This window comes from Paroedura picta, chromosome 11 (assembly GCF_049243985.1).
Source record: "Paroedura picta isolate Pp20150507F chromosome 11, Ppicta_v3.0, whole genome shotgun sequence".
Classification (NCBI taxonomy): Eukaryota; Metazoa; Chordata; class Lepidosauria; order Squamata; family Gekkonidae; genus Paroedura; species Paroedura picta.
In genome coordinates, this window is record NC_135379.1 from 1,205,499 (window position 1) to 1,228,529 (window position 23,031).

The 23,031-nt window shown below is 55.3% G+C and overlaps 1 protein-coding gene across 5 annotated transcripts in view; it reads right to left on the reverse strand.

The window, feature by feature from the left end:
- Positions 1 to 23,031, reverse strand: part of LOC143820913 (uncharacterized) — a 32,633-nt gene that overhangs the window by 5,346 nt on the left and 4,256 nt on the right. For 3 of the 5 annotated variants that reach the window (XM_077304291.1, XM_077304294.1, XM_077304293.1), the window contains exons 2-5: positions 6,066 to 11,762; positions 4,440 to 4,736; positions 2,201 to 2,289; positions 895 to 978 (exon numbers count right to left, since the gene is read on the reverse strand). In XM_077304291.1, the coding sequence (XP_077160406.1) occupies positions 895 to 978; positions 2,201 to 2,289; positions 4,440 to 4,736; positions 6,066 to 11,762 (6,167 nt within the window). Of the gene's footprint in view, positions 1 to 894; positions 979 to 2,200; positions 2,290 to 4,439; positions 4,737 to 6,065; positions 11,763 to 14,518; positions 14,702 to 23,031 lie in introns of those variants that run through there. The other 2 variants (XM_077304292.1, XM_077304295.1) reach the window with 2 other exon arrangements.

Sequence of the window (23,031 nt, forward strand, 5' to 3'; positions counted from 1 at the left end):
CCCAAAGAGCCTAAGACAGAAACCCGGGGATCCATCACATATTGAACCAGATCACTGATCAGACAAGGCGAGAACTGACTGCTCAGACTGGCAGCCCCTCTCCAGGGGCACAGGCAGGGGTCTTCCTCTTCACCGACTGCCTGGTCCTCTCAACTGGAGAGGCTGCAGATGGAACCCGGGCCCTTCTGCACGCCAAGCAGCGGACCTGCCACAGCCCTTGGAAAGAAGCACCTGGGCCTCAGCGAGGGTCTGCTCAGGAGTATGCAGAGATCCCTCCTCCTGACCGGCTGCATTTCGGACAAAGCCCTTCTCGAACTTTTCCAGGACCACCACAGACACACCCACACAGGGGGGCTTAGCTCTGGTGTGTGAGGGGCAGGACTTTGCCACAGACCTCCCACAGGCAGATACCCAGGAGGATCTTGGCCTTGCTGCCGCATCCGGGAACAGTTCAGAGAGAGACCCAGATGTCCTCCCCCCTGCCCCAATATACCAGCTCTTGAGCCTGACTGTCAGAGGCCAAGGCTCCCTTCTGCCCCCCAAGACAAGGGGGGGTGATTTTAAAAAGTTCTGTCCCCCCCCCAATGGTGAGGTCTACAGAGCTTCATCTGGATACTGGTCTTCTCCCTGTCTGAGAACAGCTTCAGTCAGTTCCCCCAGGATTTGCAGGCAAAGGAGCAGGCTGTCCCCCACTTCCCTCCCTCCCGCACAGAAATTTCCAAGACTTGGGTTGGCAACTGAAGTCCCAGGACAAAGTCCAGCCTCACCAGGGGAGACAAGGTGGCCCCCTCCCCAAGGAAGGCTGACCAGGAGGAGGCTGGCTAACTGCAGCAAGCATCGCAGAGACACAACTGGCCGCCAACGGCCCTGCCCTTTGCCCCGTCGGACACCAACCTTGCGGGCTTTCTTCTCACTTCGGCTCTGTTTTGCTTTGCTGATGGATTCCTCGCCTGTTCCCAAGGAGTGTGTCAGTTGTGCCTAGAAGAGAAGCGTGGAGGGGTCAATCACACCCCTCAGTGAACCGCTGTAGATGAAAGCGTGGCTCTGACACTGAACAAGGCACTTTCAGTCCATTCCCCATATGCACTTCACTTAAGTGCACACAGAAAGTGGAGTGAAAGGACATTATTCAGGCTGTGTGAAAATGCCAAACATTCCCACAAGTCTCTAGATCTTTAGTCTCCGAGGGATCGTCTCCCAAAAGTTGGCGGCGGCAGCAGCAGCCAGAGGGTGACCCCTTGCACCACAACCAAGAAGCTCTTGGACCCATGCCCAGCCCATCTCCCCCACCTCTCCCAGCACCCTGTCAAAAGTTAGAGGGGAAAGTGCTTTCGGCCTAAAAAATGACCGGGCTGCAGATTAATGCAAATGCTCTTATCCTGCTCATTGCCCTAATCAGAAGCAACATTTTTGAAAGTCCAATTTTGGGTGTAGTAAACTATGAAGAAAGAGGGGAGGGAGAGAGGAGGAGGAGCACAAAGCCACAGCTGCACTTGACAAGGAAAATGCTCGTTCTAGTGATGCAGCGCCAATTTCTGCATGATATTTTCATTCTGAATCGTGCCTAATATTCTCTGCTCCTTTCGGACTTCTGTACTCCTTGTCTGTTGCTTATTAGATGACTTGCCCTGTTAATTGCCTCGATTAACTCTCTGCAATCTGCCTTGATGTTTGCTGGAGCAGTGGACTACAGACCTCCGTATGCTGCCACATGTGCTATGGGGCATCAATCCGCTTCTGACTTAGGACAACCCTATGAATTAATCCATCAAGATGGGGGGCTGCATGAGTCACTCTGCAGCATCAAAAAAGAGCCAGAGTCCAGGAGCCCCTGAAAGACTAGCAATATTTGTGGCTGGGGAGGAGCTTTCAGGAGTCCCTGCTCACTCCTTCAGATCCCGTGAATTACAAACTTTGTGAAGTACGGACCTCCAGAAATCCCTTTCCTTAGCAGCCTTGCTCAGCATCCTCAGCTGGGTCTTCCTTCAACTTTTCCTAGCCTTGTTGTCTTTCCTAGTGACTCTATAAACATGGTACAACAGAAGTTCCCTTTGTGAGGCAGACAAACTCCTCTTGAGGTCAGGCCCACTGGCGACTCAGGCCACAGACTCTGCCATCCCAAGAACAGCGACTCTCTCCCCTTCCTAACTCTTAACTTCCAGCTGAGCCCCCGCCCAACTGCTTCCCCCAAGCATCCTACCTGCGTCTGAGCTGTCCGTGGTTCTGAAACCTCTGGCTCCTCCAGTTCTGGAAGAGATCCTTCGTTGCTTTCCGAGTCATTTCCGGACTCTGAAAAAGAGGCAGTGATCAAGCCCTCCGTCCAGATTGCCTCCTGCTTCCATCTAAGCCTGCATGGCTCTCACTTCCAGGCCGGAGACTGCCTGTGCCCCATGGATGCCCCACCCCGTGTAACAACCATGAGTGTACATCTGCTTCCCCATATGTACCAGCAAAGCAAGCTGTCGCCAGCTGTGACTCCTTCCTGCACATGCATATAGCAAGTTCTGAAACAAGGGCTTCCACAGTACTCTAGGAAGGGTGGAAAACACACAGGAGGATACAGCAAACTGAGCAGTGAGTATTTGTCATGTGCCTTTCTGAGCTTCCAGTCCTTATTTTGTGAGCACACACGGCTTCGTCCCCCCCCCCCGCCCCCACCAGTACCATCCAGTAATGGTCCCTGGCTTTATGCCACCCAGCTAATGACTAGGGCACAAGATCACAGGGAAAAGGGGCTCTGGACTTCCATCCCAGACCAACCCAGGTTCCCACCAGGGGAGTTCCCGCCAAGTCAGCGGGACTTTCTTTGAAGGGTGTGATTCAGCCCACGTTTCCTTCACCGCCTTCCTTGTGTCTAGGAAGTCGCAATCCTCAAGTCAAGCTGGCCAAAGTGGTTGGGACCAGCTTGGTATAGTGGTTAACACAGGCAGCCTCTAATCTCCGCTCCCCCACAAAAAGCCAAGAGGGCAATCTCAGGCTAGTTCTCATAGTTCTCTCAGAACTCTCCCTGCCCCACCTTCCTCACGGAGTATCTGTTGTGGGGAGAGGGACGGAAAGGGGTTTGTAAGCTGCTTTGGGACTCCTTTGAGTAGGGAAAAGCAGGGTACAAAAAACCCACTCCAGGACTGTGCCAACTGGTGGGAGAGGCACTTCTTGAGGGCAGCTCACCCGCTCACCTCCTGGTTCCCTGATTTTGCCTCTTGGGGCAAAGAGGGTTCCAGTGGAAAAGCTGCAGGCCTTGTTGAAAGCAGGCGTCCGGCCGGCGTCCTCATGCAGTTGTTCCCGAGTGAAGTCAGTCGCTCCACTCCCCTGCCCCCCCCCCCAATGCACTTAGAAGATTCTCTTCAGCAGCGGCTCCCTCCCCACCCCCCCCCTCCAGGCCATTTTAGCAGAAAGCCTTTACGGGAAGTCTCCATTCCGCCTGGGGCTACAAAGCAGCTACTCTGGCTGCCCAGTCTCCACACACAGCCACAGCCCTGCGTGCAGCTATGGAGCACTTGGTGCAGGGGTGGGGCACATTCTGTGCCAGAGAGAGCGCAATTTCAATGCTGTTGGGAGGAGGCGTGTGGAAGGAAAGGGCTAGGCCGAGAATTTTCTGGATAAGCTTACTCGATTGGCATGTCTGGCTACAGAGTGCAGAATCAAGCCCTGGGGAATGTTGAGCAGCCTTCTCTTCCTGGAGGGGACCAGGCAGGGGGTGATGTGAAAAGCCTTTCTCTGCCTGAGACCCTGGAGAAGTGCTGCCAGTCTGAGTAGACACGCCTGACTTGGATGGGCCAATAGTCAGATTCAGTATAAGGAGGAAATGGGAAATAAAAATGTCTTTCCATCCCCACACTTCCCAACTGCAGACTCCTTGGGGCAGAGGCCTACGTTTGTTGCCATGGCAGGGTTCAACACTTCAAAGAGGATGTGGACAAAATGGAGTGAATGCAGAGGAGAGCATTGAGAATGATCCAGGGCCTGGGGACCGAGCTCTGAGAGGAAAGGCTGATGGAATGGGGAATGTTCAGCCTGGAGGAGGAGGAGGAGCTGAGAGAGCCCTGATATCACTGCTCGGTCAGAACAGCTTTATCAGTGCCGTGGCGAGCCCAAGGTCAACCAACTGGCTGCATGTGAGGGAGTGCAGAATCGAACCTGTCATGCCAGATTAGAAGTCCGCACTCCTAACCACTACACCAAACTGGCTCTCTTGAAGAATTTGAAAGGTTCTGTCGTTTATTTCAGAAAATTTACTACAGCTATCTAGGTGAATTTACAAATTTGGACCCTGACATTTGCTCCCCAAAGGAGTCCCACAGTGGCTTCCAAACCCTCTTCCCTTCCTCTCCCCACCACAGACCCCACTGGCTGCCCTTCCGCCACTGGCTGCCCCTCCCCCCCTCCCGCGTAGAGCTGGCAGCCAGGCAGCCAAGCCCAGAGGCCAAGGGAGACGCTACCTTTGTGGTTAGCTTCCTGGGCTGTCCTGCCCACCCGGGGCTCCTGCTCATCCAGGAGGACGACCCCAGTGGCTTCCCTGAGGCTCTCGATCTCCGGGCAGCGGAACGGCAGCTCCCTCTCGCTGGAAGAGCTCGAGTCCAGCACCAGGAGGCCGCGGTTGGGCTTTTTCTCGCCAGCAGAGGGGAAGTCCTGCCCTCTGGAGTCTTGGTTCCCGGACAGGCGGTTCCGGCCTCTGGAATCCTGGCTACCTGGAAGCTGGCCTCGGCAGGGCCCGGAAGGCCTGGTGCTCGGAAGGCCTGGAGAAAAGGAGAGGAGGGCACCCTCTGGAGACTTCTCAGCCCACCTGGACAGACCTGCACTGCCCAAACTCAGGACTCTGCAGCGGGATGGGAGTCAGCGGACGCCACCTGCTCCTCCTTGGGAGCCAGGAATTCGCTGCCAGGGTGCTCACAGGCAGCTTTAAAAGGGGGTCAGAGGGATTCTCTCAGGAGCCACTAGCCATGGTGACTAAAGGGAACCTCCATATCCAAAAGCACTAGTAGACCCCTGAGTTCCAGCCCAGGAGGCAACATCAGGGAAGGCCTCAGCCTCTCTGCTCCATTGTTGGGGCTCTATGAGACGGGAGGCTGAACTGAATGGGCCCTCCCTGGCCTGACCCAGCAGGGCTCTTCTGAGGGTCTTATCAGGGGAAGGCCTCGGCCTCTCTGCCCTGTGGCTGGCCCTGCAGAGGAACCGGCTGGCCCCTGGGTGAAACGGGAGGCTGGACTGGAGGGACCCTCCCTGGCCTACCCAGCAGGGCTCTTCTGATACTCTTATGAAGGCCTTGGCCCTGTGGCTGGCCCTGCAGAGGAACTGGCTGGCCCCTGGGCGAGATGGGAGGCTGGACTGGAGGGACCCTCCCTGGCCTGACCCAGCAGGGCTCTTCTGATACTCTTATGAAGGCCTTGGCCCTGTGGCTGGCCCTGCAGAGGAACTGGCTGGCCCCTGGGTGAGAAGGGAGGCTGGACTGGAGGGACCCTCCCTGGCCTGACCCAGCAGGGCTCTTCTGAGGGTCTTCTCAGGGGAAGGCCTCGGCCTCTCTGCCCTGTGGCTGGCCCTGCAGAGGAACTGGCTGGCCCCTGGGTGAGACGGGAGGCTGCACTGGTGGGACCCTCCCTGGCCTGACCCAGCAGGGCTCTTCTTAGGGTCTTCTCAGGGGAAGGCCTCGGCCTCTCTGCCCTGAGGCTGGCCCAGCAGAGGAACTGGCTGGCCCCTGGGTGAGACGGGAGGCTGGACTGGAGGGACCCTCCCTGGCCTGACCCAGCAGGGCTCTTCTGAGGTCCTTCTCAAGGGAAGGCCTCAGCCTCTGTGCCCTGTAGTTAGCATTCCAGAGGAACTGGTTGGCCCCTGTGTGAGACAAGAGGCTGGACTAGATGGATCTTCACTGGTCTGACCCAGCAGGGCTCTTCCTGTGGGACCTTTGGTGCAGAGGCCCCAGAGGCCCCAGAAGAAGCCCCCAGGAGCTGTACAGTGCTGTCCTGCCTATCTGCTCTTGGCCTCTGGGAAACCTTGCCCTGAGGCCCCTTCAGCAGCTTCTGGATGGGCTCTTAACCTTCTGTTTGGAGGAGGCAACAATAGCACCTTACCTTCCACCGGCGGCTTCCTGCCATCTCGCAAGAGGAAGGGGGTATCTTCGGCACCAGTGGGCTCCTCCTTGGGGCTTGCAGAAGAAATGAGCAGCCCAGAGGTAACAGCTGAACCAGGGGGGGGACTCTCCGCGGGAGGGGGTGGCAGCACCAGTGAGGGCAACCCAGCAGGCACTTCTTGGGGCTCCGGGATGGCGGGAGGAGGGGGTGAGACCAAGGCTGGCTCCAAGGGGAGAGATGCGGGCAGCTCTGGCTGCAAGGAGGATGCAGGAGGTGCAAGGAGAGGAGGTGCTTCTGAGGGAGCCTGGGGTGGTTGGGGGGTCTGTGCTGGAGGGAGGGGGGAGCCTAAGGGAAGCCAGGGGGCAGAATCCAGAGTTGGAGGCCCCCTCCTTTCAGCAGCATCTGAAGTCTTTGCTCCCTCTTCCTCCTCGCTCTCCACCCCCACGGGGCTGCTTGGCTCTCTTGCGCCATCCCCTGTTGTGGCCCCTTCTCGGGTCTCCCTCATTCCCTCCTCCAGAGCCTGGAGGGGCCTTTCTTTCTGAGCCAGAGGCCCACCAGTATCTTCTTTGGCACGGCAGGCCTCTTCTCTGACAGGCCAGTCTGCTTTCTCAGAGGAAAATGCCCCCAGCCGGCTGTCGTCCTTCGGGGCTTCTTTGCAAGTTGGAGAAGCATCTTGTGCCTCGGGAGGATTTGCCAGTCCCTCCATTCCCAGCTGGCCCCCCTCTCTTGCTTCCTCCTCAGAACGCTGGGAGGCACCACTGTCTTGACCAGGAGCAGCACCAAGAGAAGGCGCCAAAGTGTCCAGTTTCTCCAAATGGCTGGCATCTGCCAAGGCCAGTGCAGCTTCCCCAGGGGAACTCTCCAAGATGCCCTCCTTAATCCCACCCAGAAGGCCTTGTGCTTCGGCTACCAGCAGGCTGCTCTTGGGAGACGCGCCTCCCGCTCTCGGCTCCTTGTGGCCCCCAAAGTTCCCCTGCAGCATGCTGGCTATCTGTTGCAGGTCTGTGAGAGCCCCTGGAGGCTCCACTCCCTGAGCCGAACTCTGCAGCAAGGCACCAGAGGGTTCCAGCTGGCCACGCGCGGCCGGCGAGCTCTCACGAGCAACAGTCTTGGGATTGGCTACGGCCCCACCGAGGTTCGTCATCCCTGAATGGTCCGCAGCACCGGGGTGCTTCGCTGCTGCCCGGGGAAGGTCTCCTTGAGCAAGCTGGGGCTCGGTCAAGAATATCTCCTCCTCGGAAGCAAAGAAAAGGCGCCCGCTGTGAGTCGGCACAGAGGCCGCATCCCTTTGTGCTTTTGCGCGCTGTGAGCTGGCTGACCCAGCTGTTTGAGCAACAGCCGTATGATGAAGACAGAGAGCCATGTCTGGCTGGGGAGGCCCCTCTTCCGCCTGCTCCTTCACAAACGGGAGGGGCTCCGGCTCAGGGGCCACCGTCGGCCGTTCTGGTAGAGGAGGGCTTTCCCCCATGACACTCGCTGGGCTGCAGACAGCTTGCTCTGGAGACAGGGGGTCTCCTCTCTCGGAGTCCAGCGAGCTGGCCAGCACAATTGTGTCAGGAGAGCTGTCTTCGGGAGCCGTGAAGAACATGGAGTCAGTATAGGAGCACAAGGAGGAGACCTCGGGCAGCTCCGGGGAGGGCCTCGCTGCTTCCTTTCCCTGCCACGTCAGCTCAGCCTCCGAAGCCTGCATGAGACCTTGAAGCAAGGCCTGAGCGAATGTCTTCCTCTCTGCCTGCAAGCTTTCTCTAGGCCAGTCACCGGTACCGACTACGGAAGCTTTTGCTCCCTTGTCTGCAACAGGCGTGCTCTGCGCAGGGCCACGGATCTGAGCACAGGCGTCCAAATGGGCGTCATCTCCAGAGGCAAGCAGGCAGTCCGCTCTTCCCGCCCATTCCTCAATGCTCCTAGCCTCCTGTGGCATGGAGAGTTCAGCCTCTTTGGGGGCCGTCTGGGACTCTGGGATCGGGGCAGTCCCAAGCTGTGACCCTTCCACAGCCTCTCTTCTGTCGGCTGCTTCTCTGGTCCCCGAGTCAGCCATGGCACCGAGAGACGTTGCCTCCTTCTCCCTCCTTCCACTAGGACTTGCTGACCGTGGCCCAGGACCACCAGCCTTGCCTGCTACCAGGGCCTCAGTAGCCTCAACATCCTGAGCCTGCACTAAATTCATGTTGTTGTCTCTCAGGTTGGGCTGTTTGAAGCCCCTGAGGGGAGCCCCGAATCCCTGGACTGCCGGAGACCTCGAACTGGACAGCCCCGGGGTCTCCAAGACGGAGGGCTTCACTTCAAGTCGGTCTACAGAGGAGACAGCTTCCACAAAGGGCATTTCAAAAACCACCTTGGCCTTGGCACACTCTTCACTTTTGTATTCTGAGGTCACTTCCTCCTCCTCCTCTGGGGGCGTGTCCCAGTTCTGGTCTGAGGAAGCCGAGGTTGACAATTGCTGTTTCTCCTCTAGCATTTCAGGAGCTTCCTTGGGCTCAGGAGATTCTTCACCCAGCCAGTCCTTCCCCTTGACCCACTCTCTAGATTCCTCCTGAGCTTCATTGGCATGTTTGCCTCTTGGGAGTGACCTCACCACGTGGCTGCTCTCGCTGGGCCGAGGATCTCCCGTCGTGTATTCTTTGGTCTCTCCGGTCTCTGAGCATGGCTGGAGAGGTTCAAAAGGGGCCTTCTCACCTGGTTCCTGCTTCTCGCTGGCCAGACACTGTCCAATGTAGGCTTCTATCTCGGGCATCTCGACATCCTTGTGGGACTGAGGGACTGCTACCTCTAAGGTGACCTCTGAGGCAGCTAGGAGAGCCTTCTCCTGTGCCTCGCTTTGCCCCATGAGGAGCTTGGAATCTGGACCTGCTTCAGGAAAGGCCACCACCATGCGGTCCTCATTGTTGTTCATCAGATCAAGAGAGGAGGCCTCCTCCAGCTCATCTTCAGACTCAAAACAGGCAAAAAGGCACTCCCCTGGGGGCTCGTCTGCCCGTGTCACTTCTGGCTGTTCCAAGAGGGCTGCCTCGGTGGATTCGAGGAGAGACACAAATGGAGCCTCCCCCTTCTCTGGACCAGCCTCCAACCACCGTCCTGGCTCCGGGGACCCACCCCCGGAAGCCTCATCTCTGTCAAGGAGCTCCAGCAGCCGCTCCTCCGACTCTCTCAGCCTGGCGCCAATGTCAACCGCAGGTGAGTCCGTGGCCTCCGTGGCCATCAGCTGCCCAGGCTGATAGTCCCACCCCAAAGGGATGGCAGCTCCCACATAAACGTGGTCAATCCATTCTTCAGATACTTGCCTCGCCGGCTCAGGCTCGTCAGTGGCCGTGTCCAAGGAAGGCAGGTTATCTGCCTCATCATCTGTGTCGAAACAGGCAATCAGGCATTCCCCCCTCCCCGGGGCCTGTTGCACGTCAGGAAGAGACGGGTGCTTTGGGGAGCTGCGGGAGGAGCCTGTTTCCCCCTGGGAGCCTTCTTCCTCCCCAGAATTGGCCCTGTGAGCCACCACTCCAGAAGGTGCTGAAGGATCTTGCGGTAGAGGAGACCCCCACTCCTGACCAGGGGGAGGAACGCTGCTGCTGCTGCTGCTGCTGCTTCTGGAACCTTCAGAAGAATCACCGGGGCCGTCTCGCTCAGAAGCAGCTTGCAATCCGGAGGCATCTGCCAGCCCCAAGCCCAAAGTCCCCTGGATCTGTTTCTCCTGGGATCTCTCGTTCTCGTTAGGCTCGTCCTGGGGTGATCCAGTCGCTACTAGCAGCTCCTTTGCCGGTGGCTGCAGTTCGCCAGCCGCTGACCCGGAGTCTTCCTCGTCGGTGTTGTAAGCGTCCGAAGAGGTCTCCATCTCGCTTTCGCTGCCCAAGCAGGATGCTTCTGCCCCTGGAGCCTCTGTGGGGGGGCCGGTCGCTGGCGGAGCGGCTTCTGGGGCCACGGCGTGATGCTCGACGCTGTACAGCCGCTCGTCTTCCTCGCCGTTATAGGAGGCCGAGTCGGAGGACTGGGAGGTGTCGTCTTGGAAAGCAAAGGACTCGTCGACCCCCTCGTTGATGGAGGTCTCTGAGAGGGAGTGCAGGAAGGAGGTGGACGTGCTGGTGTCGTCCTCCGCGCCGTACAGGGTGTCGTTCTCCACTGGCTCCCCGCCCTGCGGGAACAGCGTTATCTCCATGGACTCGGCCTCAAAGATGAGGCTCCCGTGGAAAGGCAGGAGCAGGGCGGGAATCATTGGGTCATTCTCCGTGCTCTCTGCGGCATCCTCGGGGCAGGGTGCCCCCACCTCTGCTTGCAGTCTGCTCAATACGTCAGCTTCCGAGGAGGGGACGCCAGGGGACCTAGCAGGCCCCTCTGATGGAAGCCCTGAGAATTCAGCCAGGGGAAAGGAGGAGGGGCGGGGCCCTAGTTGCCCTCCTGCAGGACCCCCAGCAGGCAAGCCCTCTCCTGCGAAGAGCTTGTGGCCCAGACTCCGGTTGCTCCGCTCGGCCTTGTCGGTGAGCTCCGGCTGTGACAACATCACTTGCTCCAACTTCTGAGGGTCTCGCCCTGCAGCAGCTGCCTCGTAGCCCCAGTCCCCTCCCTCTTCCTCGGGCGTTGTCTGCCCGTCCTCCTCACCCTCGTCCTCCTCAGTGGGAAAGAGAGAATGACCGAAAGTGCCGGAAGACGGTGTGTGGAAGGCCCCCCCTCCCTCCAGCTCTGGAGACAGACAGGACGTCCTCGGGAGTCCCGGCAGCCCCTCGGAAAGATCCAGCTCTGACAGAGATTCCGCAAATGCTGCTGGGACCTCCATGGCTTCAGATTCAGCAATGAGGTTTGGCGAACAGGACGGGGAGGTGCTGGCGGTGCCTGACGAGGCCCAGCTGCCTCCCTCAGCGGTGATGTAGGACCCCGAGGGAGAGGTGGGTGGGGAGCAGATGCCTTCGCTGTCCAGGTCTCCGGGCTCCTCACTCAGGCTGTCTCTGGAGAAGAGGGGAGGCCTGAGGTGGGAAAAGACCGTTTTGATGGGGGTCGAGGGAGCTGTGGAATAGAGCTCAGGGTCCAGGCCACACGTGTTCTTGAGAGGGGGGGGCTGGGCCTCGGCCAGCTCCAGGGGAAGGTCTTTGGCAAGTGTGGGGTTCGGGGAAGGCACGTCGGCCGGGGGGTCGTCCTGAGAGAGGGATGTCGCTGCCGTCCCCTCCAGCTCCTCAGGCTGCAGGCCCAGAAGAGAGAGGCAAGACTGACGGTTGCTCAAGTCTTTCGCTACCTGATGGGGAGGCTTTGTGGGGAGCACCTCAGCAGCCTCCAGGGCCTTGTCGTCCGTCTCATTCTGGTCTGCTCCCAGGGCCTGTAGCTCCGCTCCCCCCACGTCTTCCTCCTCGCGGAGGCACTGTGTCTCCTCCCCCATAACTACCCTTGTGTCCAACATGTCCACGCTTCTCAGAGGGGCCCCAAGACCCTTCGGGACCCCCTCTTGGGCTTTGGGGTCTGGGTCCATCATGACGTGCCCACATTCACTCATGGTGGCCAGGCCAGCAGCCACGCCACCACCCGCCACGTCACAGCTGGCACCTTCGGGCTGAGGGCGGTCTTCCTTCTTGGCTGGCAGGAAGATGGGCACTCCTTTGACGCACAGGGTGGGATCCAGGGGTGAGTTAGCCCGGCAGGCAGGGGCAGCCATCGGGGAGATCTGCAGTGGGCTCAGGAGGTCGCTACTCGGGGTGGAGGAAGTGGAGGTATTCCGAGAGCCATCTGGAAGGGAAGAAGAGGAAATGGGAGAAGTTATTGGGCAAGATCGCTACTCCTGCAGGAAGACAGATTTTAGCACTGAGCAGAACTCCCACCCTTTTGGGAACTGCTTCAGGGGCATACCATTATTTCCACGTGGCCTGATGATGGGGTGAGGCTGTTCTACCCACCCACCGATCCACCATTTATGCATATTTATTTGTTTGGGTTTTTAAATTTTATTTTTGCATTTATATACCACCCTCCCTTGCAGCTCAGAGCGGTTTACAAAGAACATGAATCATGTAACAGAGTGCAACATAAATTCAATAACTGTGTCATTAACAGTGAAGCATCATCAACAATAACCATAACATAACCATGGAGACCCATGCAAATCTACAGACATATTTTGAGGAGCAACGTCCCTAGATGCCCCAAATGCACCACAGGGTGCCGGATTCTTCAACTGCATGTTATCAATAGTTGCTGAGTCCATTTCTGCAAAAAGGAGCACCAGTGCCTGGACTCATCAGTGTGCTGATTGTGCTCTTAATGAGAGAATGTTCGTGAACATTCTGTGGCAGCACAGCAGCTGAACCATGCAGGAAAAAGGTTTCTTTTCAGCTCTTGGAAGCTGGAGCACTTATGCCCAATAGCCTGGGGAGATTTCAGAAAAGTTTCCTTCCTGTTTCTCCACTTTCAGGGGCACTAATCCTCTGAATCCCAGGGGAAGGTCTGGGCCTCTACACCGTGTGGCTGGCCCCTGGGTGAGAGGGGAGGCTGGACTAGAGGGACCCTCAGCAGACTGACCCAGCAGGGCTCTTCTGGTGTACTTATGTCCTGACCCTTTAAGCACCAGAGCACCACACTTTCTTCCTTTGAAGCTGGTGACTGCCAAACCCTAAACAAATGGCAGGAATTAGGCCCAGTGCTGATCCGCTGCCAGCACAGGTGCCTTTTAAGGGTCAGGCTTAGAGCAAGCTCTTTGTTCACCTGCAGCTGACACTGATCCAGCTCACCCAGCCAGCAGCCTCCCTCCCTCCCCTCCACGCCCCCGCCAGACCCTTCAGATCCCAGCCAAGAAGGTATTAAGAGGACAGCCCGGCCCAGCCCTGTGTGTCATGCTACACTCCAGCTCTATTGCCTCCCCCACCCCATCACATTTAGTACGACAACTGGTATTTCACGCGATGCACAGAAGAGGGAATCCAGGAGACCTCGGACCATCTTGGGCCGTTCTTTCACTGGGATGGTTTCGAAAGCAGAACAGAGGTCCTGCGGAAGTCAGCATAAGCCCAGCATTTCAGGTCACCTGAGCAGAGTCTACCTGGGCAAAGCAATGGCTCAGGTGTCAGTTTGCGGGCCAGAGGGATACAGTGGAGAACACAGCTTTGCTAGGATTGCCAACTTCCAGGTGGGGCCTGGAGAGCTGTTGGAATTACCATGGCTCCCCATACTATAGAGATCAAGCCCCCCGGAGAAAGAAGCCGCTTTGGGGTGGACTCTAGGGCCCTGGACCTCACTGAAGTCCCTCCCCTCCCCAGGCTCCACCCCCGAATCTCCAGGAATTTCCCAACCTGGAGTTGGCAACTCAAATTAGGTATCATTTTAAAGGGTTTTTGTTTTAACTGTTCCTTATAGACAAACTCTTGTGCTGGGAAGTCCGGGAATAAGTGGGCAGTTACTCACAAAACCTCATTAAGCAATAAGAACAGCTGGGTTTTCTACTCCACTTTTCCCTTCCCAGAGGAGTCTCCAAGCAACTTACAATCTCCTTCGCTTCCCCACCACAGACACCCTGTGAAGTAGGTGGGGCTGAGGAGCCCTGATATTACTGCCCTGTGAGAACAGCATTGTCAGGACTCTAACTAGCCCAGGGTCACCAAACTGGCTGCATGTGGCGGAGTGGGGAATCAAATTTGGCTCCACAGATTAGAAGCCTGGAAGGTGCCGTGAACTTAAGAAAAAGCTCTACTCACCCCCCCCCCTCAGCCTAATCTTTCTCACAGGGCAGTGGGGATAAGACAGAGAAAGGAGTGTGTGGCATGCTCCCTGACCTCTGGGGGAAAGGGGAAGCCTAAGAGCAAGCCGGTTACCTCTACATCATATACTTAAGCCCCAATCCAAGATAGCAGCAACAACAGAAGCACTGTAGAAAAAGAGAGGTGGGCTTGGATCAGGGAGACACAGGTTTGAATCCCTGCTCTGCCATGGAAGATTGCTGGGTGACCTTGGGCTAGCTGAGCTCTCTCGGCCTAACCTACCTTGCAGGGTTGTTGTGAGGAGGGAAGAGGGATGTAACCATGCGGGTGAAAGACAGGGTATATATAAAGGGTTTTTAAAAGTATATACTTTATATATATATAAAATTCCTTCACTCATTCTAGAGCAGCAACCCAACAGTCCCCAAAAAAGCATTTCAAAATTATGTGACACGGTTCAAATCGTGAAAGCTCGTTCCCTGAGACCAACATGGCTGCTCCCGGAAGCATTCCAGTATTACACTCCTGCAAGCAGGGAAGAAAGAGCTCTCAGGGCCTTAAACATACAAATGGAAAATCAAAATCCGAGTCCAGGGACACCTTTAAGACCTCCGGTGTTTTATTCTGGGCAGAAGCCTTCATGTGCCTGCATGACGCATCCGTGTACACATAAATTTATGCCCAGAATAAAGGACTCAAACTTTGTTCTGCTGCTTCAGATCAACATGGCGACCCCCCTGAATCCAAATAAAAAGCTGATACACCTCATTTGCCCACTACAGACCAAACCCCCACCTCTTAATAAGGAGCCCAAGCAAAGAGCTCCCAAGTACCTTCCATTACAGGCAGGCAGTGCTGCTGCGGCGGCTGAACCAGGAAAGCATCAATTTCAGCAGGGGGTCCAAAACACACCCACCAGTTCCCCCAAAAGGGCCTCCCCCCCACACACACATGCACCTCCCAAGCATCCCAAACATGCACTGGGCTGGGCTTTTATCTGTTGGGTGAAAGAGGCGAAACCTGGATTCTGCAGTGGCTCTTGGGAAAACAGGAGGGGTGTGGGCTGAGTTACCTTGAAATGTTAAAGGCTGACGGGGCAAACCGCACATTTCTACTCAGAAGTAAGTCCCACAGTGCTCTATGGGGCTGAATCCCAGGTAGTCAAGCCCAGAGTGTCAAATCTTTCACTGCCATCTTTCTCTGAATGATGGTTTCCCATCCATGTACTAGCCAGCACCAACCCTCAGGGGAGGGCAGTATATAAATATATAAAATATAATGCAATAATAAATAAACCCTTCTTAGCTTCCCAAGCCTAATGAGATCAGGCATGTGTGGGCCATCCAGCTCAGGGTATATGACTTCTATGGGTCACAAGACAGAATCTGGTTACTTGGTTGCTAATGGGTCCATGTGTTTATAGACTGTGGGAGGGGTGTTGGGGTGCCAACCTCCGTGTGGAACCTGAAGACCCCCCCCCAAAGCAAGAACTGATTTCCAGACTACAGAAATTGAATTCCCCAGGCCAAAGGGCTGCTATGGAGGGCAGACTCTATACCCCACTGAGGTCCTTCCCCTTCTCCAAACTCCACCTCCAGATCCCCAGGAATGATATGGGATAGGCAGCCCAGACAAGCCTGATCCTGTCAGATTTCAGAAGCAGGGCTGGCCCTGGTGGTGACTGGCCGGGGCAGCTACACAGAGGCAGGAAGTGGCAAACCACCTCTGCATGTCTTTTGCCCTGACCTGGAGGGTCCAGGCTGGCCAGATCTGGCCGAAGCTTAGAAGATGAGCAGGGTCAGTACTTGGATGGGAGACCACTGAAGAAGCCCAGGGTTGCTAGGGAGAGGCGGGCAATGGCCAGCCGCTTCTGAATGTGTCTTCCCTTGAAAACCCTAGAGTTGCCAGAAGGCAGCTAAGACATGGTGGCAAAAAAGGGGGTGGGGACAGGCAGCAGCCCCCAGGATGGCAGATCTTAGGATCCATATCCAGCTGAGAAATACCTGGACATGACTGGGATATTCTCCATGCAGAAAACAATAAGAAGCAAACATTCATTGCAAAGCAAGACCCCTTCCTTTTATGGCAGTCAGCTCGTTCCCGTTCTATTTCGCCGCCTTTCTCATAGCCTCAGAATGGTCCATTTTTGCTTTGAGAGCCAAAAATCAAATTCTGGGCAATTTCATGGCTAATAAATAAGTAAATCTTCAGGACACCCCCCCTTTGGGGGGGGCTTCCTTGTGCTTTGTGGCTATGGACTAACATGACCATGTCACTGAAAGCACTGTTTTTCTACACTACATCCCTGTAAGAACTTATGCCACTGGGTGCTCCTCTCTCCCCAGAAATGCAGCTCCACATTCACTCAAGAACGGAATTTTTAAAAACCTTGGAGGATGGTTGCCACCTGCCTGGCAAAAAACAAAAGTCCTGTCCCTTTAATAAAGTGAATCTTAATGGGATCTTATTTACCAGGTGCTGTTCTTTACCTCCTTGCCATGAAGACCTTCAGCTGAGCATTTCTGTGTAGGAAGCCTCTCTTAAAGGGACAGGACCGTCTTCTCCAGGCTTGCTGGCAACCCCAGGGGGCAGGAACAATGTGGTTGTCCTATTTCCTGCTGTGTAATGTTTGCATTCAACAGGCCATGTTAGGATTTCTGCTCTGGATTTCTGCCCCCGTCCCCTGCCCTAATGTCTAGCCAGTATCTTTCGCCCGTCATATAAACCCATTATTCTAAGGCATTGAAGCCTCCATCCTGCATCAACAGTAGAGATATAACAGTACATGTTAACTTCACAGGGATATTGTAAAATGGCTGAGTTGAGACATGGGGGATGCCATCTTTTTTTTTTTTTACTTGTTCTACTCTGTGCTTTTAATCACAATCTGCAGAGGAGCAGGGCTGGGGGGCAGGCAGAGCTGGCAACCCTGTTTGCCTGGAATCCCACCTTTCCAAAACAAATAACTATCAATTAAGAGGCTTTTCCTAGCCGAGGTGAAAATCCCACCCAGAACATGAATCAGACAGAGCTGTGACAAGATCTGAAGTGCAGGAAGAGAAACAGGTTTGGTAAATAAGGCGTTGAAAATCAATGATGCCTCAATCCCCTTCCTGCCTGGGGTAGAGGGGTGGGAGGCATCTCTCTCTCTTGGAAAATTCCTGCTAATCCCAGCTGCATCTTCCCATCCCCAAAAGAACTGGCAAGAAGGGTTATGCCCCCTTGCCTATTCTACAAGACTGACGTGGGGATTTTGGGCCTCAAGAGGGGAGGGGAGGAGGGATGGGAGCAACAGAAACTGACCCCCAAGCTCTGGAGTAAATGTGGCATCACAGGGCTGGAGGATTCAACCGAGAGAACCTCCCTGCAAATTGAAGCAAAGGGCACTTTAAAAACTAGCAATACTGATTTTACCGTGTGCTTTTGTGAGGAAGAATTCATGAAGAAGTGAGCTCTGACTTATACTGAAATAGAAACAGGTGGGTAGCCATGTTGGTCTGAAGAAACAGAGCAAAGTTTGAGTCCAGCAGCACCAATAATAATAATAATAGTAGTGGTGGTAGTAGTAGTAGTAATAATAATGATAATTTTATGTCATAGGATCCTAGAGTGGGAAGGGGGCACGCGGGCCATCTAGTCCCACCCCCTGCTCAATGGAGGATCAGCCTATTTTTAGATTCTGCCCTTCCAGGCCAGAGCAAGTGACATCCGATCTTAAACAACCAATTCAAAATAAGTTATAATGATACTAAAATATAACCTTGGAGGTTTTGTAATATTAATAACTGCAGCCAACCAATACAGTTTAATTCTGGGCATAAGCTTTTCTGAGAACGCACTTCATCAGGAAGCTTCTACGCAGAACTGAGCTTTGTTAGTCTCAATGGCGCCAGTGGACTCGAACTTTGCCACATGGAAACAAGCCTTGTCAGTCTTGAAGGGCTCTCGGAGATCTCCGACACACACGACGAAACCGCCTTAGACTGAATCAGACATTTGGCCCATCCGGGTCAGTCTTGTCTACTCAGGCAGGCAGCTGCTCTCCAGGGCCTCTGGCTGAGCTCCTTCACATGGCCGCCTACCTGATCCTTTAAACCAGGGGTGCAACTGGGGATTGAACCGGGGACCTTCTTGCACGCTAAGCAGAGGCTCTCCCACTGAACTGCAGCCACTCCCAAACAGCATAAGGCACAGACATATAAAACCGCTTTATACAGAATCAGACCATCGGTCCATCAGAGTCAGAATCCGGATGAGGTCTTTCCCCTCCCCTCCTGCCTGGTCCTTTTAACGGGAGATGCTGCCGGGGATTGAACCTGGGACATGCCGCACACCAAGCAGAGGCTCCACCACTGCTCTCTCCTCAAAAGGAAGGGGGACTGTGTCAAAGGCTGCTCCAGTGGAACTTCTGTTCCCGTGAGGAAGTGGGGAACAAGAAGAACAGAGGGGGCGTGGCTCAGCTGCAGGTCCTGCGGATTTCACACAGAAGGACACGAGTTCTATCCCTGTGAGGAAATAATTTTCTCTGACTGGGACCCTGGAGAGCCTCCTGCTGTTGGAATAGGCAGGCCAACAAGGGCAATATCCACTGGTTTCATGCCAACCCACGTTTTGTAGGGAAAAGATCAGTGGCTGAGCATATTTTTTGGTCACAGTAGGCCTTGGGTTCAAATCCTGGCATCTTGAGGTTAAAGGATCTCGGGCAGCAGCTGTCGGAAAGACCCTCTTTATCAGAGACCTCGAAGGGCTGCTGGCCATCATCAGCAGAGATAATCCTGAACTATCGGGATAAGGATCTGATCGGATTTTGGAAGCTAAGCAGGGCCGTCCCTGGTTAATGCTTGGGTGGGGAGACCACCAAGGACGTCTGGGGTGCAACGCAAAGGCAGCCAGGGGCAAACCACCTCCGTGTGTCTTCTGCCCTGACCCAGCCCAATCTCATCCGATCTCTGAAGCTAAGCAGGGTCCGCCCTTGGAGGGAAGAAGGAAGGCCGGGATCACTTCAGAGCCAGGCAAGGGCAAGCCACCTTACAGCATCTCTTGCTTTGAAAACCCCACGAGGGATTACTGTACATCAGCTGCAACTCGACAGTAAAAAAACCCCCTAAAACATCTGGATGAAAGATCTGAAAAGTCAGCCTCCTGTGTTCCCAGGCTTATGAAATAGCTTTTTTTTTGGGGGGGGGGTGGGGGCTCTTTTCCCAACACGAGAAAGGGCGGTATATAAATGTAAGAAACAAACAAGCAAACACAACTTTCTCCTGCCTACACTGTCAGCACGAAACGTTCTTTCCTCTCCTGTTGCCCAACAATTTCCCTTTTCAAGCCCTATGGGTGGGTTACTGACAAACAGGGGTAGGGGGAGATTTGGGCTGGGGAGAGACCAAGCTGGCCGGCGCATTTCTGAATGGCCCCCAAAGCCTCCCAAAGCCAGGCTGCGTGCTGGAAGCGCCAGCCAGGAGCGCCTGACGTTGGCGTCAGCAATTTCATTGCTGGGGTGGGGGGAGGTGGGAAAATTGCTGGCGCGGCTGTTCTGCAGGGGAAAACAGGGGCGGTTCTGCCCTCCAGACCAGGCCCTCCCACAGCTCTCCACCAGCCTTAACTCCTAAGAGACAATTAAGCCCCCCAGGAACCACGGGGCTCCTCGAGGACCCAGAGGCCATCTAAGGGTCTTGGGGCTGCAGCTATTCCATTGCACGTGGCTACACCTCACTTGCTCACAACGTTCCCTCCGCCTCCTTACCACTTTTATGCATACATATGAAGCGGCCTGCTAGAGAATCCAAACCTCGGTCGGTCAAGGTCAGTATTGCCTGCTCAGACTGGCAGCAGCTGTCCAGGGCAACTGTGAGCTGTTTTGAGAAGCCTTTGAGTAGTAAAAAGCGGGATACAACACCCCCTTGCACTTCTCTGCCCTGTGGCTGGCCCTTCAGGGGAACTGGCTGGCCCCTGGGTGAGACGAGAGGCTGGACTGGAGGGACCCTCCCTGGCCCGACCCAGCAGGGCTTCTCAGGTTCATGCAGTAAACCACATGGCTGATTACTGTCAGAGCCACTATATGGTGTCCTGGTTAAGCGTGTTGGATAAGGATCTTGGAGACCCAGGTCATGCCATGGAAGCTTGCTGGGCAACCTGGGGCCACTCCTCCTCTCTCAGCCTAGCCTCCCTCACAGGGTTGTTAGGAAGGTAAGGCAGAGAAAAGGAGCGCAGTGCCAGCTCCTCTGGGTCCCCACGGGGAAGCAAGCCGGGGTACCCAGGAGGTAGGCAAATATTAGTCAGCCAAAGTGTGGCACCGCAGGGGTGGGGTGCTCCGCACGGACCGGCTTTGCACTGGCTGGACGGCCGCCTGCCCGCCCGTGACGGGGGCTTAAAGGATGATCCTGGCCTGGAGTGCTGAGTCAGAGGCTTTGAGTCCCGAAGACGTCTCTCCTCATCCGATCCAGCCCCTCGCCCTCCCTGAGCCTCTAAGCCGCTTGGTGTCCCTTCTCAGGGCCCGGCTCAGGAGGGACACGGCTCTCCTTTCCTCCTCTTGGCGTGGCACACGGGAGCGGCTCCTCTCCCCTTCCTCCCGTTTCCTTTCCGTCCCCTCCGGGGCTCCTTCCCGGTCTGTGTCTTGTTAATCTGGCCCTTCTCTGAGCCTCCCCCCCCCACGGAATCTCAGGGTGCGGAGAGGGCAGTGAGCCAAGACCTCTGGAGCGGCCCTCCAGAGGTCCATGGACTACAATTCCCAGAAGCCCCTGCCAGCGAATGCTGGCAGGGGCTCCTGGGAATTGTGGTCCATGGACCTCTGGAGGGCCGCCGTTTGACTACCCCCTGGAGCCTTTTTAATATGTTCATTGAAAAAAAATATAGAATCACTTTATTTCATTTATCTCCCGCCTTTCTCCCTCACAGAGACCCAAAGCGACTTATGTTGTTCTCTCAGCCTCCATCTTTATCTTCACACCAATCCTGTGAGGTAAATCTGAGCTGCCAAAACTACCTCACGGACATCCTGCCTTTCTCCCCCACAGAGACCCGAAGAGACCTTTGTCCTTCTCCTCTCCTCAATTTTTATCCTCACGTCAATCTTGCGAGGTAAATTTGGGCTGCCCAAACTAACGCACAAAGTTCACTTATATCCCACTTTTCTCCCTCACACGAGGACCAAAGCGACTTACGTCATTCTCCTCTTCTCCATTTTTGTCCTCACACCAATCCTGTGAGGTAAATCTGAGCTGCCCAAACTACCTCACAAAGTAAATTTATATCTTGCCCTTCTCCCTCACAGAGACCCGAAGTGACTTTCATCTTTCTCCTCTCCTCCATTTTTATCCTCACACCAATCCTGTGAGGTAAGTTTGGGCTGCCAAAACTACCTCACAAAGTGAGCGTGAGGATAAAAATGGAGGCAAGGAGAATGACCAGCGTCACCCAGCAAGCTTCCGTGGCACGCGTAGGGACTTGAACCTGGGTCCCCAGGATCCTCCTAACCCAGTGCTCTGACGGTGGCTGACTCCACAGGGGCCTCCTGGTGTCCAACTGAGGTTGGCGTTCCAAGGCCAGGCCAAACGCGGAGGCCTCTGCCTTATTATCTTCCTGGCATCCAGTCATGGGTTTCTTTTCCCTCTTGAGGGGCTGAGGCGCCAAGACCCGTGGACCTGCGCTTGTTCCAAATGTCCTTTTTGTTTCTGTTTCAGACTTCAGCATGCCACACTAAGAGATTATGATGGGGAAGCCCACCCCGCAGGACGCCATGAGAGTCAGATATTGTGAACACAGAGAGTGGAGAAGGAGAACAGGGTTTCTGTACCACGTTCTTCTCTACCTGAAGAGTCTCAAAGGGGCTGGGCATTGCCTACCCCTCCCCTCCCCACAACAGACACCCTGGGAGGTAGGTGGGGCTGAGAGAGCTCAAAGAGAACTGTGACCGGCTGACCCAGGGTCGCCCAGCAGGCTGGATGTAGAGAAGGAGTGGGGAATCAAACCTGGCTTCCCAGATCAGAAGCCGCTGCTCTTAAACCATACACTAAGATGGAAAATAGGGACACAGGAACTGCCTTGCTGGATGAGGAAAAAATGACTAGCCAAGTATCTCTTAAGCCTGGGCTGGGTGCTTTAAACATGCGCATAGAGGACATGTTAAGCTCCCTCATCTAACAGCAAGTGACAGGACTTCCCTTCCACGAATTTGTCCACACAAATTTATTTGCTAACGAGTGATGTCAATTTAGGGCAATGCCTGTCATGCAGCAAAAGAAGCCGAGAAAGCGGCGGTGGGTGAGAACAGGAAAGGAGGCGAGAGATTCTCTGGGCCAAGAGCAGCGCAAGAGTGGAGTGGCCAATGCCTCTTTAATGGCAGGGCTCCAGCGCACTATCCACAGCTCACATGTGCTCACAACAGGCTTGCAAAGGAGGACAGTATGCCTTTCAGCGTTCTGCAAATTCATGGGCGAGTCAGGATTTGAACCCAGACCATAGCACACCATTCTGTCTTCTTGCTCCTGCATACAGACTGCACCCTTCAGCTCTCTGCCATGTGGCATCATGGCATGGTGAACTCTCATGAACACACCAAACCGACTTCTACAGAATCAGACCTTTGGTCCAGAAGATCAGTACTGCTTACTCGGACTGGCAGTGGCCATCCAAGATCTCTTTCACATCACCTACTGACAAATCGTCTTAACTGGAGATGCCGGGCATCGAACCTGGGACCTCCTGCATGCCAAGCAGATGCTGTACCCCTTCTTAAGGCACAGAGGAGGCTTCCGGCACCTTTGTTTTGGGCACTGAAGCAGGAGGATGGGAGCATCCCAAAGCGCTCGTTCCCACCCACAGGTTTGTTGCTCAGCCACGTCGTGGACCGTCTTGCACCATCTGGGACAGGTAGGCCTTTAGCTCGACCAGGGGGAATCCAGAGGGGCTGCCCCCAGCAGAGGCTGCCCCCAGCCCCCAGGAAGAGCCTAGGCCAGAACAGGGACTCAGCCCAGCAGCTGGGCTGATTTTGGGCCCCCCTCCAGCCCTTTGCCCATGACAAATGAGGGAGGCTGCCTTAGGCTGAATCAGACCCCCTCCATCCCCCAAGCTCTGTCTCCTCTGCTCAGGCTCTCCAGCGTCTCGGGCAGAACAGGGTCTTTCCTTCACCTCCTTCCTAGCCTTTTAATGGAAGATGCCAGGGATCGAACCTGGGACTTTCCATGGGTGCCAAGGAGCCCGCTTCTCTTTGCCTGGCATCCCCTCTTCATTCCCTGATGTATCCTTGGAAGGACTTTTTACCAGATCCTCTTGCAAGCGAGCTTTTTCCCTGCTGACTTGCATGATGTCTG